A 20,630-nucleotide genomic window follows, 5' to 3' on the forward strand; every position below is an offset into this window, starting at 1 on the left:
TGTAGTCATAGGTCTATGAGACTTTTTCTTTCCTTCTATCCTCCATGATGCTTGAGGGCCAAATAACAGTAAAACCACCGTATTTAGTTTTAGATTTTCAGCATTATTGTGGTTTGGATAGAATTTTTTTTGGTAGGGAAAAATTTTCTTTAAACATCAAAGGATGTTCAGGCACAACTTGTCAGAAGTGACTGTGCTTTGATTTCTTGAGTTGATGTTCCTGTGTTTCATAATAAATCTTGACTCTCTTCATAAGCCCAGAATGTCTCATTGCTATTAGTACGTCAGCACAGTTTTTTAAGTTCATTAACCTTGAAAATGATTAGTGGGAGCAGCAATGTTGGAGAAACAAAAAGAAGGGGAAGTTTCACAGAGGAAGATTTTGAAGACTAGATCAGACTTGTTAAGATAATCAGTCTACTAGTTGTACTGCAAGGACTAAGAGAGGGCCAAATGTTTATAGTTACCATATTGGTTCAAATATAGGCTAAACTTCTCCTTTTCACCCCCTGGCCCCATACTGACATACAGAACTCAAGTATAAAATATAATTGATCCAATTTTCAATATGTAGCTCTTACCATCCCCACCCTTTTAGGTACATCTCATTTTAAATAAGCAAATCATTTTCCCTGGGGAGTGTAATACTAATGACGTAGATTTCTCATTCAACAAGTATACATTGAGTGTCAGTTATATATCCAACCATTCCTGTGTGACCTATTGAGGAAATGTAAGATCAACCTCCAGGAGCTTTCATGTCAAACAATTTAGCAATAGGGCAAGACTGTATATGGAATCAGTGTTACACTCATTTGAAATAATGGTTTCTATTAAGACTTTGATATGGATGCCTATAACCTTTAGGCTTTTCCTCAAACACCTCTTCCTTACTTCTTCAACTTCTGATAGGATATGATGATGACTACTATAAACTATAATGGCTAGTATTTATATAATGCCTGCATGTGCCAGGCACTGTTCTAAGCACCTTATAAATATTATTTCATTTGATCTTGACAACAATTCTGGAAGGTAGATTCTGTTAATCCCCATTTTATAGTCGAGGTAACTGAAGGAACACAGATTTTTACCAAGTTCACACAGCTAGTGTCTGAGGTCAAATTTGAACTTAAGGTCTACCTGACTCCAAGTCTAGCTTTGTATCTACTTTGCCATCCAGATATCACTTAGGTGACTTGCCATTACTTCAAAATAAAAATGCCCAAACCAAACTCATTTCCATTCTAATAAACTCTGAAACTTAAGCCATAGGTATTTTAAAAATGTTTGTTGAATTGGAAAGAATTCTGTAAACTTCAGGCATATTTGACTTCCACAGCTCCTACCCACTATAGGTCAGACTTGCATTACTTCTTGTTTATTATATTAGTGAAGTCTCCTATTCTCTTCACCTTCAGGCACTGATAATTTATCTTTTTCTAAAAAGTAATTTTTAGGAGAATCATTTAGCATGATATTCTACAAATAAAAATTGTTTAATCACAGTTGTGTCTGATGAACTAAAAAAAGCCTTTTACCAAATAGGCATTTCAGGCCAATAGAAAACAACTTTTCATTCAGTGTTGTCCCAGTGTTGTTGTCCTGAAAGATAGGTAGCCATAATAATAACTAACATTTCCATGCCAACTACAATTTACCAAGCAGTATGCTAAACACTTTGCAAATATTTCGTTTGATCCTCACAACCCTGGAAGAGGTTGGTGCTAGTAGTATCTCAATTTTACTGTTGGAGAAAATGGGATAAATGGAAGTTTTAGGTGACTTATCCAAGGTCACATCTGATACCAGGAAGGGACTAAGTGGTGAGCTCACAAAGGATATTATATATAGACATGTGCCAGAGGATTGAATGATGGAGAGAGACAACTGACTAGATTAGTATGTCTTGACTGGTTGATTAATAAATTAGTTTAAAATTAAGAAATACTGCATTGCTGTGGGGTGGGCCAGCCTCCCACAGGGTCTGGGGTCTTGGAGGTAGGATAGTATCAGCAGAATGATGGATGGGACACAGCTTTCTATTCAACCCGCAGCACAGGTTTCACAGGATAAACTGCTCCTCCTTGACTGAGTCCTGGCTTTTTTTATACCCTCATGATTACACATCTATTCGGCACACAGTTTCATTCTCAACATACATGTTTCTATAGAACCTAACAATGGACAGGAAGCATAGGGAGATAGTCAAGGAAACATTGTTGCTAAGTGTAAGATCAGAGGGTAGAATCAACATGATTCAGATATAGGTTGGGGAATTCAGAGCACAGATTTCCCAGAAGTTTTTATGTCTAGAAAAGAGGGTCCTATCTAAGTGGGTATATAAGAATCCTTAGGTTTAATTTTGTAAGTGGAATCTCCTGGTAATATCCTGGGGGCACAGAGTGGGACATCTGTATTTACCCTGCAAGCATGTTGCTTTCATCTATTTTTCTTGGGGCTAAGTAAGAATAATAATCATAGCAATTCCAATAATAAGGGGATGTTAATAAGGAAAGCCACTTGGGGGGGTTTCAGTGGCTATTTCTATCCTTCCTGGGGACTGCTTTGCAGTCCCCGGTTTCCACATGTGACCATGTCAAACAGCGTGGTCTTTGATGGCTCCCTGGCACTGCATCTTTCAATGTTTACAAAACTTAACATCAAAAATAAACAAAAACCTCCCAAGATCTTGGCAACTGGTCTCATCAGAGGGAGAAGAAATGGAAGCAGTGTCAGATTTAATATTCTTTTTTAAAAAAAAAATTTACCTATTTAGAATATTTTTCCATGGTTGCATGAGTTGTATTCTTTCCCTCCTCTCCCCGCAACCATAGCCAATGAGCAATTCAACTGGGTTTTACATGTATCATTGATCAAGGCTCATTTCCATATTATTAATATTTACAATATAGTGATCATTTAGCGTCTACATCCCCAATCCTATCCCCATCTACCCATGTCATCAAGGAAATGTTTTTCTTCTGTGTTTCTACTCCCACAGTTCTTTCTCTGGATATGGATTGTGTTTTTTCTTATCAGACCCTCAGAATTGTCCTGGATCATTACATTGCTGCTAGTAAAGAAGTCCATTACATTCAATTGTGCCACAGTGTATCAGTCTCTGTGTATAATGTTCTTCTGGTTCTGTTCCTTTCGCTCTGCCAGATTTTATGTTCTTGGACTCAGAGATCACCAAAGACTTCAGTCATGAAATTAATAGATACTTGCTCCTTGGAAGGAAAACTATGGCAAATCTGGATAGTATACTAAAAAAGCAGAGATATAATACCTTGCTATATATTACTACTATATAGGTCTGTATGGTCAAAATTATGGTTTTCCCAGTGGTAACATATGGCTTTGAGAATTAGATGATAAGAAAAGCTGAGAACGATAAAATCAACACTTTGCGATTGTAGTGTCTGAGAAAACCTTTGAGACTTCCTTGGACAGTAAAAAGATTATATCAGTCAATACTTGAAATTAATTCAGACTATTCATTGGAAGCTTAAAATTTTGAAGCCGAAGCTTAAATACTTTAGTCACATAAGATGAAGACAGGACTCATTAGAAAAGACCATGTTGTTGGGAAAGATAGAAGGCAAAAGGGAATGGCAGAGTGTCAGGTGGATACATTGTGTCATGGAAACAATGAACATGAAATTGGATAAGACTTTGAGAGATAGTGAACAATAGATGGACCTGGCATGCTGTGGTCCATAGGGTCCCTATTGAACAACAACATCAAATACTTGATCATAATAATTAAATAGTTCCAGTTTTGACTCTCATCTCAGCCACAATCTCCAATACCCCTTGTCTTTCCACTTAGCACTACTTTCTCTTTTCTGTTGATATTGTCTTGACATTCTCAAAACCTTTTGCCTCTGTGCCCTTGTATGAATTATCTCTACCTACAACACCCTCCTTTATCTCGTTGAAATTCTGCTCATCCTTCACAAGCCTAGCTTCAATGCTTCCTCTTCAGTCAAACCATCTCTGAATACTAATCAGAAGCCATTCTTGTCTCTTCTATATTCTACTTTCCCTTATGGCTTGAAATATAGTGCCCTGTTCTTATGTTCCTTTCTAGATTATAATATGAGGATTGGGACATTTTTTAAAAGTTGTTTTTGGGTTTTTTGCATATATATTTTCCTTCCCTCTTTTCACACTCCCTTGAGCTGTTCCAAATAGCGAATAGTAATTGAGAGAGAGTAGTATAACTGATCAGTACATTAAAATGGCTGAACATTGGGGAGTAGCTAAGTGATTCAATGGATTGAAATCGAGATAGGAGATTCTGGGTTCAAATCTAGCCTAAAATACTTCATAGCTGTGTGACCCTGGGCAAGTCATTTAACCTCCATTGCCTCCACCTTACCACTCTTCTGCCTTGGAAATAATACACAATACTGATTTGAGGATGAAAGGTAAGGGTTTTTGAAAAAAAATTCGGAAAATTTGTGTAATGTGCAATCCTTATAAGATCTGAATCTACAAAGGAGTGGGGTTGGGGTGATTTCTCCTATCTCTTTTAAGACAGGCTAATTTTTTATAATTTAGCAACATGGATTTTTATAGTTCTTTCTATTCACATTGTTGAGGTGTGTGTGTATAATTGTATTGACTCTGTCTCCTTCATTCTATATCATTTCATGTAGATCTTTCCATGCTTCTTTATCTTCCATCAAATCAGTTCTTAAAGTACAATAATACACAATGATGTTCTACTTACTGCAACCAAATCTTTTTCAGCTGAGTTATTTTCTATGAGTGCCTTTCCCATTTTATGCTTATGGGATTTTTAAATCTATATATGATTTTACTTTTATCTCATTTAGATTTTGTCTTATTAGATTCAGCCATATGTTCAAACTTGTTGGAAATATTTTTGGATCTTGTTTCCAAATGTAGCTATTTCTCCTAGATTCATTTCATACAAAAATTTGATAAACATGCCATCCATGTATTCTTCCTATCTTTCAGATTAATAGCTCTCTTAATGGTAAGTGAAGTCAACTGGGAAAGATCTAATTAATCATTCAACAGACATTCTTTAAAAGTGACCTTTTTGTGCCAGTCACTTCTTTGTGCTAAGGTTTGGGAAATCAGAGACAACAATTAAATAGCCCTGCCCTCACGAGCCTACCATAAAAAATAACACAAAATAAATGCAAGGTAATTTGTATGTAGAATCAGGATAGATGCTAGCAGCTGGAAGGACCATGGAAGATTCCATGTATAAGATGACCATTGAGTTGAGCTTTGAAGGAAACTATGGATTCTAAGAGGCAATGATGATGAAGGAGTAGACAATTTGGGAGGCTATTGTAATAGTCATAGAAAGAGGAAATGAGATCCTAAATGATGATGACAGCTCTATGAATAGATCTATAGGGAGAGATTGGAGAAATCTTGGGTAGAATTGACAAGACTTAGCAACAGATTAAATACAATAATTGAAGAGGGATTGAGTATGAGAAAGAAATTGTAAACCTGGATGAACTAGAAGGATGGAAATGCCCTCCACAGAAAAGGGAAGTTCAAAAGAAGCAGGGGTTTGGGCCCAAGGGGAAATAATGTTTGCCTTTGTGCTTGATGAATTGGAGATATACTGTCCAGGAAGCAGTTAGTGATATGGGTCTAGAACTCAGGAGAGAGACTAAGGCTGGCTATATAAATGTGGGAGTCCTCATCATGGTGACTTAAAGCCTTGGGAGCTGATGAGGTCACCTAGAGAGTCTGGAGAAAGAAGAGGAAGGCTCAGAACAAAACCTTGGGAGTAGTATATCCACAGCTAAGGGATGTAATATGATGAAGATCTAGCAGTAGAGCCTTAGGACTGGTCAGGTAGGCAGCAGGATGAACACCAAGAGAAAAGCAAGTTAATGAAAATCCAGAAAGGAGAGAATGACATGCTCCAGAGAGGTAAAGAATAGGGATTGAGAAAAGATCATCAGATTTGGCAATTAAGAATTCATCATTAATTTTAGAGGGAGTGGTTTTGATTGGGGGACAGTTAGATGACACAGTGGATACAGTGCCAGTCCTGGCCTAACTATGTAACCCTGGGAAAGTCACTTAACCCAGGCAAATAGCCTCAATTTCCTCATCCGTACATACATCCATGCTACACTTTCAGCCACAATTCTATAGTAACATATTATAGAAATAATCCCTGAAAAAATAGTCTTCAATTTCCTCATCCTTAAAATGAGCTTGAGAAGGAAATGGCAAACTTCTCCAGCAACTTTGCCAAGAAAATCCCAAATAGGGTCACAAAGAGTAGCTAAGGACTGAAAAATGACTTAACAACAACAATTTCAATAGAGTGAGATCAGAAACCAGATTTCAAAGAGCTGAGATTATGAGACAAGAGGAAGTAGAGACCAAGTAGTTAGCTTTTTTAGGAGTTTAACATATGAAAGGGTGGTATAGTGACTTGAGACAATAGGGTCTAGTGAGGATTTCTTTTTTTAATTAGGAATGGGGTAGATATAAGTATGTGTTGGAGGCAGGAGACAATAAATGAGCCAAAAAAAATTTTAATGGATAAATTAAAGATACTTTCTTTTATATTTTCACACATTTCCTTTAATAATATGTTCTTGAATTTCCATGAATTGAATGCAGTCTCATTGGCTGATAGTTTGCAGATTCCAACACTATTTCTTTTATTGAAAATAGGGGTGCTTGTTTTTTTCCCATCCTGTGGCACTTCCATTATTATCACAGTTCTTAGAGAGCTTACTGATAGTAACTTTCAGCAATCACATCTGGCCATTGTGTCAGAGCCTGAGGGGGATGCAGTTCAACTGGACTTGGTGACTTGAACCTGGTATTCTTTATCTGACTACTTATTTAGCTTGAGTATCAACTCCCTATTAGACATTTTTTTCTCTAATCTTTCCAAGGAAACAAAAGCAAAATGAAATTTGAGAAGATCTTTGCATCCTTAGTTAACATCTTCCTGCCTAGCAACTATGACATTTATGTCCTTCCACCCCACCCCCCCAAAAATTTCTTTTGTTTTCCTTCACTTCAACATTTGTTCAGATACCTGCTATGTTCATAGTACAGTGCTAAGAGCTGGTTATACAAAGGCAAAACTAAAATAGTCCCACCCTTAAGAAGTTTTGCTAGATGGGGTAGAGGATAGAGATTCAATGTACAGAGACACATTAGAAATTAACTTCAGGAGGGCCCGAGTGCTAGTAATTATGGAGGAAAATAGCAAAGCCTATAAATAGGAGCTGGTATGCCAGAGCTGAGTGTTGAATGAGGTTGGCGATTCACTGAGGCAGAAGTGAGGTAAAAGTATATATATGGAGGGCAGCTTGTACAAATTCACAGAGACAGGAGGTGGAATGCTGAATTTAAGGAACAGCTTATAGGCTAGTTTGGTCAGAATGTAGAATGTGCAAAGTAGAATAACATGAAATAAATCTAAAAAACAAGTGGGAACCAGATTGTGTAAAGACTGAAATGCCAGGCTACAATTCGATTTTATTTCTGGTTTTTGTTTTTGTGTGTTGGTGGTTGGTTGTTTCTTAGAGAGGTTGTTTCTTTGGGGGCAATAGGAAGTCACACTTTTGGAGGAAAGGAGTGACATGGTTAGATGACAAACACAAACACTTAGAAGATATATACTAAAGTAAACCTAAAGTAATCTTATAAGGCTCTGTGTGTGTGTGTGTGTGTGTGTGTGTGTGTGTGTGTGTGGCTACAACTAGGTTATTTAGTAGTTCTGTTACTAGAAAAAAGGAACCACATGTGAAATATATGAAGATAGGATTGCTGAGACTTAAAATTTTTAAATTTGATACTTTATAGCTCATTCGATGTGGTGGGGCATTAGCAAGAGGATACAGTCATAGACTTGTTTACCTATCTTAGATACTGGAAATATAATGGTATGATGCCCTCAATAGTAATGCAAACGTTTAGAGAAGAGATTCCATTTGAAGGTTACCATAGCCAAAAAGTGACAGATCCTGCAGTCAACTTGATCAAGAGCTTCCCTCAGCAGCCTCAGCTCATTCTAAGCTTTAGGTGTCATTGCTTACTTTTATATTTACTCTCAGATCATCAAAATACTAAAATCAGAGAGAGTAGAGGCAGTTATTTTAAAGGCAGAATGACTGATACCCTACAAATCTTGGCCCTAGCACGTAGACTCAGAATTTTGGAAAGGAACTTATTGATTATTGAAATGAAACTAAAAGTAAAGTTTTAATGTCAACTTAACTTCTTTTCCTTTTTTTCCCCCTTTTGTTTCTTACAGTGAATACCTACCTCTTCATGATGCAAGCCCAAGGCATCCTTATCCGAGACAACATGAGAACAATAGGAGCTCAGGTGTATGAGCAGGTGGTTCGGAGTGCGTATGCCAGGAGGAATAGCAGTGTAAATGACTCAGGTACATTTTCAATAAGAAGCTCTTTGTGATTAGAAATCCTCTTCCTAGTAAAGGTAAATTTGGCTTGAATAATTACCCTTGAAGGAAAAAAGGTACAGGTTGAAGAGGAGGTTCTGGAAGAACTTAATAAAAGTCATAATGAAAGTGACTCTTAAGAAGGGAGTCTTTGATTTTCTTTGAGCCCTGCAGTAGTACTAGAGGGCCTCATGAGCAACCTTGCCCCTTTCCAGGGATATAGGAGGTCTCTTTGAAGAACATTACAAGCATGGCTTCCTAAGCATTGAGGGATTTTTGGTGCTTATGGATGACTCGTTGATCATGTTTTGTAAAAGGTTCTCCCTTCTCACCTCTGACTCTTGAAATTTTTACCTCCTTTCAGGACTCAACTCAGATGCTACTTCTAACCCAAGAACTGTCCTGATATCTTTGGTTGTTAGGTGTGCATCCCCAATCCTACCTCCTGCATCCCCCCAAAATTACTTGGTTTTTACTATAGATATATTTTGGATTTGCTTATCTATATACATGTTGTCCTTTCTTTCTATTTCCAACAACTAGCTCAGCACCTAGCATATATATAGTAGGTGTTTTCCAATCTGTTCATAGACACCTACTTTCTATGTGACCTGGGGCAAGTTACTTAACCCTGTTTCCTCATCTGTAAGAAGTAAGCTGGAGAAGGAAATGGCAAGCCACTTCAGTATCTCTCCTTCAAATAGGGTCATGAAGAGTCAGACATGACTGAAAAATGACAAAACAACAAATAAATGCTTATTCAATTGAACTGTTCACTCTAGAAAGTTTGTTTTATCTCTATGCCTGTGAAAATTGCAGCTGAGCTTCTTGTTAGTTTCTAGCTAATGATTGCCTTGTAATCTTGGAGCAGTATCCTCAGTCATGGAAATAAAAATGAATACTTCTCTGGAGAAAAACTTAATGATTATATCTAAAGTCCAGTTGCCCCCTTGCATATGAGATTCCTGCTATGGTACAGTTTCATTCCATCAAACAATAATTTTCTAATACTTTGTTTAGTTTGGTAATTATATTTACACACTTTTTTGTCTTATTTTTAACCCTTACCCTCTGTCTTAGATTCTTTACTAAGTATCAGTTCCTAGACAGAAGAGTAATAAGGGCTGAGCTAGGCAATTAGGTATAAGGGATTTGTCCAGGATCATGTAGCTCAGAAGTGTCTGACGTCAAATTTGAATCTAGGACCTCCTGTCTCCAAGACTGACTTTATCCACTGAGCTACCTAGCTGCTCCTGTTAACTCCTTAAAAAGACTTTTCTGACTTTCCTACCAAACAACTGTGTCCAAGATTTATTTATCTCATTTCTTAAAATCTTTATTTGTGATGTTCATTCTCTTAGAAGCACAGTCAGAAACTAATGCAAAGACATAGTAAATGACATGCCTATTATTACTCATTGGGAGTCAGTGATGAAAATTAGGATGTTTTTCTGCCAGGCTTATGTGGTATACATGCACATGGGGACATGGTGAAGGATGATCTTAAGGGTTTGCAGGGCAGACACTTGTTATTTCCTTGGGTATTCTTGTCACCCCCTAATGGAAGAGATATGGGTTAAAGAGGCCAGCAGTATAAGAGATCAACCCAGGAGTACTAGAGCTATAATGTGTCACTTAACAAAATACAGTGTTGAACACATTATAGATGCTCAACACTAAATAATTGTTCATTGATTGAATTGGTCTTAAGTTCTAGGAACAGCAAGAAAACATTAGTTGGAAATAGGGATCAATGAACAAGAAAGGTCCAGTTCAAGCCAGACACATGGCCAGGCATATGCATTTCTGGATTGTTTCTTCCTTGCCCTTTGGCATTGGGTAAAATGTGGAGCATAGTATAATGGAAAGAATGCTTCTCTTGTGGTTTGTCCCCAGTGTCATTCCGATTCTCTTTTTCTCTCCAAGTCTTTAATCTTCCTATATCTACCAGCTTCCTTTTCTACCTACAAGCATGTCCATGTTGCCTCCACCTTCACTTGATCTTATCTTCCTTTCCAACTATTATACTATATCTCTCCTTCCCTGCTCTTCCAAACTTCTTTAAAAAGTAATCTATACTTAATGTCTTTCACTTTGTTCTCACTCTTTTCTAAAACCCTACTTTCCTACCTTCAAATTTCATCTTTCAACTGATATTGTTGATATCTTAATTGTTCAACTTAACAACCTTTTCTCAGTCCTCATTCTTCTTGACCTCCCTTCCATTGGACATTACTGATCACCCTTTTTTCTTCTCCTTGGGTTTTTGTGATGTTAATTCTCCTCCATTTTGTTTGACTTATTTTTCTCATTTTCATTCTTGTCACTCTCTAGGAGTATCCCTGAAGGCTCCATTATGGCCCTTTTTTCTTTGTTTCTCTGTATACTATCTCCCTCAGTGATGTCACAAGTTTAGTAACATCTTTATGCTGATGATTCCCAGTTCTATATAGTGTAACTGTGAAAATATGGTTTGCCAAGACTGTGAATTGCCAAAACTGTAAAGGTTTTGGCCAAACTGTAAAGATAATTTTTAGTGTCTTGATTTAAAATCTAAAATTAAGTGGTCGCCATGGGAAAATTCCCAAATATGAAAATACCCAAGTCAGCTGGGTTTTATGGAGATTTTAATTAATATTACTGAAGGAATTAAAGGAAGGGGAGAGAGAGAGAGAAAGGGCCTAGGCCAAATAGCCTAGGCCTGGACCTAAGGGAGAGTGAGTCAGTCTTATCACTCACCATAAGACCATTTCTAAGCTGGGTTCTTCAACTCCGAACTGAAATTAGCCCCCAAACTGAATTCCAATTGTAACTGAATTCAATTGCCCTGAACTTGTTCCTTCACTTCCTTTTAAAGAGATTTTTCTCATATGTCACCTCCCCTAAATTTTCATGTCTACCAATCACAGTAGACGGTTTTTCCCAGGACTGTCCATTCTTAGTTCTCACCACTCTTTAGTTCTCACCTTCTCTGGGTAGATTATGTCTTCTGAGTATTTCACACCTCTTTTGTTAAGCTTGTCTTTTGTAAGTTGCTTGACCTTTTAGGTGCTAATTTAACCTTTATAGGTACTTAGCCATCTTTTGTATTAGATCTAAAAATAAACCTAGCTTAAGGTTTTAGCTTCACTATAAGTCTGAGTGAGGGACTTTCAGTGTTCCATCAGGAGTTTACAACTTTATCTTCCCCCAAAGTACTGTCTGAGTAGGGTGGAGTAATTTTAAAGTTCTCAATACATTCCTGACCAAGTACATTCATTGTAGAAAATGGGGAATAGCTTAATCAAATCTTCTGAAGTAGAGTCTGAGCAGTTTTAAGATTCACAATAGCCAGGCCTCCTTTATCTTCTGATCATCTCTAGTTGTCTACTAGACATTTGATCCTGTAGGCATCTCAAACTCAATATGTCCAAAACATACCTTATTACTTTTCCCTTAAAACTTCCCCCTTCCAAAAATCTGTCACTGTAGAAAACATTACCAGCCTCCTTATCTCCCAGGTTTGCAGGCTTTGTCCTTCTTCACACTTCACTTTCACTTGCTTTCATTTTATATATATCTCCTTCACTCAGATAGCCACTACTACCTCTTGCCTCAAATAACCTTCATCACTTATTGCCTGAACTGTTGTATTAGGCTCTACATGGTCTTCCTGCTTCAAGTCTCTTCAGTCCAGTCCATTTTCCCACACATTAATCTAACCATGCCACTCTTTTGCTCTATAAACTTTAGTGGCTCTAATATCGCTAGAATCAAATATAAAGCCACTGCTTTAAGGCTTTCCACAGCTGGTCTCTTCTTACCTTTTCAGTCTTGTATGTCCTTCACTTCTTCTCTGGCCTAGCAATACTAGATTACTTTCAGTAATTACATTTCATTTTCTGCCTGCATGCCTTTGCACTGACTGCACCAGGTGGCTGCAATGCTGACCTTCATTGGCTCTGCCTCTTGATATCTCTGGATTCTTTCAAGTTTCAGTTCAGTGGTACTTATTGAAAGTTCCCCATAAAACTTGAGTCTTCCTATCCACAGTTACCTTTCTTCTATTCTATATGAGTTATGAATATTTTTATTTACATGCCATTCCCTTCCCTTCCCTGAATACAGGGCATAAGGCTTCAAATAATTGAATAAGGCCATTTAATTAAAAGGAAATTATGCAACTTAGATAATCTGATTCCTAATTGAAGAAATGATTCAGGACTTTCTGAGTTGGGGGGGTGGGGGAAGAGTGAATAGGTACAAGTCTCTCAGTTCAGAAAAAGAAATATCTCACTACCCCCAAGTTATCTATACAAACAAAGGAACATGGAAACAGTAACTGATTGTTCAGAATATGGCCAGTTTTTCTATAAGACATATGGTTGCTTAAGATGTACAATTATGAGAATATTCCTTGCATGAGTCTTAGGATCTGACTGCATTTCTAGTTAACATAATATAGGTGGCTGGTTAAGGGTCTGTAAGCATCAGGTACAGGTGTTTTGGTTGCCCAGCCATGTAGGACTAGGTTCAAACAATGCAAAAAAGTTTTCTCCTAGTTCCCACAGTTGGTTAAACTTTTCACACATGACAGAATTTGGATTAGATCCATTCAGTAGAAATGGAACTAGACTAGCTCTAGAATTGAGTAGTAACAAGATGGCATCAGTGTGGTTCCCTCAATGACTATAATTAACCACTTGCTATCCTAATCTTCTCAATTCCCTCAACACTGTCTTCTGTAAAATAGGAATAATAATCCCTGGCCTGCCTTCTTCGAAGAACATCAGGAGGTTCAGAAAGAGATAATAGAGGCTCAAGTTCTTTGAGCAACGGTAAAGTGCCCTAGAATATATGAAATGAGTAAGAATAGGAAATAATAGTAAAGTAGATATTTAACTTTTTCTCATGACAAGTGGAAGGATCTTTTGATGGGTGTACTGGGAATTTAAATTTGAAAGATTTGTGGTGTGACCTAAGTGGAATCACTCTCAAAAGCAAAAACCATTTGCTACCCAACTACAAGTATAGACCCTTGGTCTTTTGCAAACATCAAGAAATGTTTTTTCAAAGGTGTATCCATTTGCTAAACACTTTTATCAAGAAGAAATTTGTTCTGTTAACTTATTCATTTTTCCAGGGGTTAGGAATGAGATGAATAAGTGAATTAGGATTGACTGAATTCAATTTGCCCTGAAAAATGAATATGCAAATGAGTTATTGAGGTCTCACCCCTCCCCCAACCAAGTTTGTCCTTTATCTAATTTTCCTTCTCATCATGTAGTTGAAATAAGAATATAGTTAGCATTTATCTAGTGTGTGTAAGTTTTCCCATTTAAGAAATGTTATTCTACAGTAGGAACCTGATAGTCTTATAAGACTTGAGTATGGGGGGGTAGGAAAAGGTACTTAAAATAACAACCAAGAACTTAGGCTCTTATGAATCCCATTCAAATTATTAAGAAGGAACTTCTTTTTTTTTTTTAAACCCTTACCTTCCATCTTGGAGTCAATACTGGGTATTGGTTCCAAGGCAAAGAGTGGTAAGGGCCAGGCAATGGGGGTCAAGTGACTTGCCCAGGGTCACACAGCTGGGAAGTGTCTGAGGCCAGATTTGAACCTAGGACCTCCCATCTCTAGGCCTGACTCTCAATCCACTGAGCCACCCAGCTGCCCCCAAGAAGGAACTTCTTCCAGTAAACACTCTAAAAGATGATCTGCAGGTCCAGGCTAAAACACAAAATGAAAATAAGTAGACAATTGATGATACCTAATCTAAAGGGAAACCCTGCTTCTGAAAGTTGAGTCTTTTGTCCTTAGATACTCTACTGAGTAACTTATCATTACTCTAATTTTCCTGGTTTACTAGATTTAGAGATCCTGATGGGAAAGGTACTTTTATCCCAAATTGTTGCATATCAAAGTTATGGGGGCTTTTTCTTCTTTTTTTTTTAATTAGAAAACTTAGGATCCATTCTGTGCACAAATAATAAGCTACTTCATATTTATATATTAAAAAAAAAACTTACAATACTGTGGATTGGTTCCAAGGCAGAAGAGTGGTAAGGGTTAGGCAATGGGAATTAACTGACTTACTCAGGGTCACACAACTAGGATATATCTAAGGTCAAATTTGAACCCACGATCTCCCCTCTTTGGTTCTGGCTCTTGATACACTGAGCCATCTAGATACTCCCAATAAACTACTTTAAACACAACTTGTTTTTCATTTCCTTTGAAAGATCAATGGTCTCTTCTGTGAACAGAGTAGGAAGCCAAGGAATAAAATCTTTTACAACTCCAGTTGCTAGTATTCCTTCTCAGTAACCACTGCCCCTTTCCCTCATGCTAGAATAACACTCTTGATGCCCAGTACTGTCTATAAGGGTTTTTTGGTTCCAAAACCCTAAGGTAGACAGAGAATCTTGGACATAGGGATAGCCCTGAAAGGGATTAAGAATGAGATTATAGCCAATGGATTGATGGCCTTGACTTTGTCAGTAAAGTTGAAAGTGAGCAGGGCTAGGATTTTAGGAATTTGAGATTAGAAGGAGTTCAGAATAGCTGCTGTGAGGCCTAAGAAGAGCAGAACAGCAGTGAGGTCCAAGGAGGGGTAGATAACTTATGTTAAATTTGTAATGTAACACTCAACATAGTTTTGTGACTTTCCCTTACAAAATTTTTTTATGTGGATAATAGTTTTCTTCTGCTGATATTAGGAAAATCTTGTCTTTGTAGTAGAGACAAATGCTTGGTACTTCCAAAAATATAAGGAAAAATAACTTCTTTCACTGGGATGGTTTCAAATTCTAAGCATATTCTTATTGTCTTTACTTAGCAATAGCTTTTTCTTGTTCTCAGTTATTTTTTATTGTCTCCCATTAATCTGTTTTTAGATGATGCGGCAGACTTTTTAAAAGGTCATTAGGACAAGTAAATGTCTGCTAGTGGGAAGAACAATGAATTAAGGATCAGGAGCTCTGGGTTCTAGGTTCAACTCTAGCAGGAATAGATTGCATAACCTCGATCAAAATCACCTTCCCCACATTCTATTCCTTATTTTCTTTTTCTTTAAAATTTGAGGTTTGAGCTGGATACTCCCTAATTCCTTCTAGCTCTGACATTTTATGATTCTTAATCTTATGGTATCTCCTTCCGAAATGAAATTGTTTGCTTTTGGATATAGAGGTTCTTTGAATGAATTAACTAGTAATTTATTAAATGCTTATTATGTCAAGTACTGTACTAAGCACTGAGGATACAGATAAGAAAGTAACACATGCCTTAGTCTCAAGGTGCACACATTCTAATGGGGAAGATGACCTATAGAAGGTTTGAGCTGCAAGTCAGACAAAAAAGTTCCAAGGTTCAGAGCAGCAAAGCAGGTGTCATATTTCTTTTATGTTGTTTCCATTGATAAAATCAAAACAGTTTCTGATTTTCAACTATTTGACAATGCTAAGGATTTTGGTGGCGAGAACTTTTATCTTTTCTGGGTCTTCAGTAGATGTGCCTATATATCTACTGAAGGAGCAATTGCCAGGCTATATTTCCATAGAGGGTGCTTCCCAGGTGCTAGATGCAAGATACTGGGTGGTAATTTGACTTGCCTGGAACATCTGCCCCTCAGGGTGTCTTGCTGACTCAGTTAGGCCAGCTTACCTGATCTTTATAGGAAAATTGGTTGGAAGTTGGTGAGCATGGCTGGCCCCTTCACAGGAGTTGTCTTCCTAGATGATAGCTGTGAGCAGTGGTTGGGAAGCAGGACCATTGATCTAGGGGAATGGGTACTACTATTCCTAGGCCTCTTGTGTCAATCTGCTTGTTGTTGGCACTTGAAGATGGCAGTAATAAGGAAGGTAGGCCCCTTCTCCAAAATGATTTCTTCCCTGAGTGATGGCTTCAGAAACAGGGCTAGAAAACAAGTCTGATAGTTTAGGGGACACTGCCGTTCCCCAGGCTCTTGGGTTCAGGGCCTTAAACTATGTCCTTTGGGGTCTGAAGAAAGACAAGTGATCTTTGAATCATCATTTACTATAATCCATTGACCACTGCTTCTTGTCTAGATACTAGAAGACTCAGAAAAGACAAAGTCTTGGTATGTCCTGGGGTTGAGTGAGGAGCAGCTCTTTATGTAAGGATGTTAGTATTAGCTATCTGATGTTAATGTCTACATGGTTCTTTAGTGAGGATGCCTATTCTCCTGCTTTACAAATGCAAATGTTTCTACCATCTGTTTTTCTGGAGGAAGAACATGTCTTGTTTTGAAAAGAATTAGATTTAGTGGAAAAAAGAAAACCCTGGCCTAGAAGTTCTGAAATTTTGTCCTTTCTCTGAAGGTTGTCCATGCAGTAAAATGTGCTGACAAAGAGAAGTTAGGGAGCAGATTTTAAAATTCAACAGCAAATAATTTATTACAATCTTTGTATGTTCAAGGTAACTATACTGGGCCTGGGGATACAAAGATGAAATAAATGCCACTTGGAGGATATGCAACTGACTTCTGATTTTGAAATCCTGACACTTTTTTGCTGCTGGAGTGGGAGTAGTGTAGGCCTACCACTAATTACACCATGTACAAAGGAGCTACTTTACAATGCAATCTATGAACACTTAATCCTTCCTCCCCCTCGATCTTTAGAAGAATTGAGTTAGCATGTGGGAAGGATTCATATGGAAGATTTAGATGAAAGCAAAATTAGACATTCTTTCTGTCCTAGTGGGTTGAGCCAGGACCAGTAAGGATTTCAGGAAGGCAGATTTTACTTCAGTATATATACTTCAGTCTTAGCAATGAGAACTGTCCCACTGATTCAGATGCTCCTTTGGAAGAAAATCTGTCTGCAACTGGTGGACTCGAAGAAATCCTAGAGTTGTTCAAGGATGCAACCATATACAGTGGAAGAGATTCATGGTTTAGATGTCCTCTAAGGATTGTGTGAGAAGTGGGATTCTTTTATATGGCAGTTCAATAAAGGGAGTTTTATTTAAAATCCAGACCTCAAGCTTATAGGTACATTAACTGTCAATAGGCTCAGAGAAAAATTGTGGGGGTTTTTGGAGGTTATAGCTCTGATGCTCAGAAACCTGTCTTCTGTTGGTTAGCTTGTTCATGAGGAATGCTTACTGTACTTTTTTAGAGTTAGATGTTTTGTTTATATAATATAAGCTAGATGTAATTATAGCAATTTTATTTCCTTTCCAAGAAAACTTCCTCTACAATTTTTCTTAAATCCATAAAGACTTCTATGTTCATTTTACTGGAAGTGTTCTCTCCCTCATATTGTTATCTGACATTTGTGCTCTTCCCACTTTCTGTTTTATAATTTGGATTCTCTTTTATCTTTTTTCTTATTTTCTTGATTGGTTACCATGATTCCTGAGACAGATTCTTTCTCCCGCCAGTCTTACTGCACATTGCCTCACTTGGGAGGCAGAGTTTCAGTGTATTTGTGTTAGGGAGAGACCTGGCCCAGCTGTGTGGCCCTAGGCAAGTCATTTAACATTTCTGAGTCAGTTTCTGCTCTATAAATAGAGATTATAATAATAATTTGTTATATACCTTGCCAAGACAATTAGGAGGAAAAAAGGCACCAATACAAATATGAATTGTTGTAAGGTCCTTGAGGGAGGGAATAAGGATCTTTATTTTCCTTCTCTTCTCATTTGAAAGCTTAATGTTTGAGTAGAATCAAAGTAAAAAACTCAACAACTGTTTTAAGCATGATGAACAAAAGCAATTAAAAGAATAAGCAAAGCATAAACATTATGCTATCTAATTTATCAAAGTTGTACTTGAAGTTGGGAGTTTATTATTATGTGGACTGGACTGTAAGCTTTCTGATTTAGGACTCTGGGATGTGATGACTAAAGATTGTCAAGAAGATGGTGTACAAACAGCCCGTCCATCCTGTTCAAGGTTGCTTGCCTCTTGTTCTCTGCCAGATTTCGAATGAATGCTTTGCTGTCTATCCCAGGAAAGTTTTTTAAATGTAGTAAGAAATGTAGACTTTCTGTGATCCCTGTAACTTGTCTCTACTAAAATTCTCTCCAAGTAGGTTCTCCATTGAATTCCCCCTCACCCCCAGCAGTTGTGAAGTAGATAACAGTGATTTGAAATAAGTGGATACTCTTTTATTTGTAAGAATTAATGAATGTTTTTAAAGTACTTCTCTGTGCAGGCCTTTTGCTGAGGCTGGCCTTGGAATCCCAAGATAAATGAGACGGAGAACTTATAGCCTAGTTAGGGGCCTGTAACTTAAATATATATTGTTAATGCAAAATTTAAAAATAAGAATTTAACAGAAGAACCAAAAAAGGCCATACAAAGCTTAAAGGGAAAAGAAAGTCATTTCTGCAGGGGAGTATCAGGGTAGGTTTCGTTAAGAAAAGGTAGCCTCTAGACTAGTGAGTAAGTAAGTAAATGAATGAGTAAAGATTTATTACTAGTATAATAAGCCTATTATTAGGCTTATTATATGTGATGTACTTTGCTAAGTGCTGAGGATACAAATTGAGAAAAACAAGATAGTGTCTTTTCTCAAGGAACTCACATTCTGATTGGAGAACATAGAATAGGCAGGAGGGTTCACCTAAAAGTCAGATACTTAATGGCAAAGCCTTCTTCATTGTACTTCTCATCCATGTTGTAAGTATGGTCGGAATTTAAGGGCTAGAAGAGAAGTCAAGCAACCATTTATTTTTCATGTAATAATAAAATTTAGAATTCAGAAGAAATTTAACTGGATCACAAATAAACTTTTTTGTGTGTAAAAGCCACTTTAATAATAAATGGGAAATAGATGATTCACATTCATTGCTGAACAAGTGGTAAGTATTTTTAAAACTGCTTCAGATATTACCAGATAACTAGTTAACTTTTTTTTGTTTGTTTTTTGGTCATACAATACATTACAAATATTATCTATTTTGGGTAAATCCCTGCTTTTGCCTAGAGACCTATCTAAAGATAAAAAGCTTGCCTTTGGATGGTATGAAAAGTCACATGATAACTAAAATTTCTCATCTGAGACTGCTTTTCTTTTTTTCTTTACCATTCCCCCCACCCCTAGATTATCCTCTTGACTTGAATCATAGTGAAACCTTCCTGCAAACCACAACTTTTCTTCCTGAAGACTTTACATACTTTGCAAACCATACCTGCCCTGAAAGACTCCCTTCTATGAGTGAGTATTGTCCCATATCTCATCTTCCCATACTTCTGCCATTGATCAATCTTCCCTGCATTTGATTTCTTTAAACAAAACTTTTCTTGAAAAATAAGTTCTATAGTTTCTTCTGGTTTTTTTACATGTTTTAGTTATTTTTAATATTGTTCCCTCATTTTAAGCTCCTCACTTAAGAAGTTATACTTAACCTACAGAGCACAGTCTGTTCAAGATCCTACCAAGGTGGAAGTACTGAAAAAGATGGAATTATAAATCCTTAAAAATATATAGGATAATCGCCCTAAGCAAAGAATTTTTTTTGGTTTTTGGTCATGGGCGCTTATGAAATAGTCTACTAAGACATGAAAGAGGTTTTGAGCTGCATTGGTAGATTTCATAGATAAAATCATGGATCCTCAAAATATTTAAAGTATGCATGCATGTGGGTATATGTGTATGTGGACCCCTACCCAAACCTCAGTACCCAAAGATCTGTAAGCATTCCCTTTCATAAGGCTCAACCCTTTATTTACCTTAGTGGGTGACCTGCATGAGTTACTGGGGCTAGTGAAAAAAATCATGTGATGGGATGATGGTGAGCCTTTCCTGGACTTACTCTAATAGAGGTGTCAGAACTTGGTCAAATCTGCCAGTGCCCACACATGCCTCTGAGAAATCAGGATTTACCGCTATGCTGTAATAAAGCCTTGGGCTTTGGCATAATATCTCTATGGATGGTAAAGCAAAGTATAGATGTTTATGATTCTGGCATTATTGGGAATAGAGACTATTATTTTCAGCCTAAGCCATGCATAGTGTCATTGTGAGGCCCACACCTGTGTCATTCACTAGGGCTGTGTTGGTGAACCTATGGCACACGTGCCAGAGTGGGCTGCTCCCTTTCCCCACTCGATGGTGCTTGAGGGCATTTCTCAGATGTCCTACCCCTCTGCCCAGCAGCCCAATGGGAGCACTTCCTACCTCCCCTATCTGGGGTAAGGCAGGGGCCTCACATGTGGTGTGAGGGTTGCAGTTTGGAC

At 37.5% G+C, this 20,630-nt stretch overlaps 1 protein-coding gene across 4 annotated transcripts in view; it reads left to right on the top strand.

Moving 5' to 3' along the window:
• B4GALT5 (beta-1,4-galactosyltransferase 5) overlaps nucleotides 1–20,630 on the top strand; it is a 99,362-nt gene that overhangs the window by 66,730 nt on the left and 12,002 nt on the right. For 3 of the 4 annotated variants that reach the window (XM_001369349.4, XM_056812956.1, XM_016427616.2), the window contains exons 2-3: nucleotides 8,291–8,425; nucleotides 19,495–19,608. In XM_001369349.4, the coding sequence (XP_001369386.1) occupies nucleotides 8,291–8,425; nucleotides 19,495–19,608 (249 nt within the window). Of the gene's footprint in view, nucleotides 1–2,760; nucleotides 4,437–8,290; nucleotides 8,426–19,494; nucleotides 19,609–20,630 lie in introns of those variants that run through there. The other variant, XM_016427615.2, reaches the window with a different exon arrangement.

The sequence above is a fragment of the Monodelphis domestica genome, chromosome 1, assembly GCF_027887165.1.
Source record: "Monodelphis domestica isolate mMonDom1 chromosome 1, mMonDom1.pri, whole genome shotgun sequence".
In the NCBI taxonomy this organism is placed as follows: Eukaryota; Metazoa; Chordata; class Mammalia; order Didelphimorphia; family Didelphidae; genus Monodelphis; species Monodelphis domestica.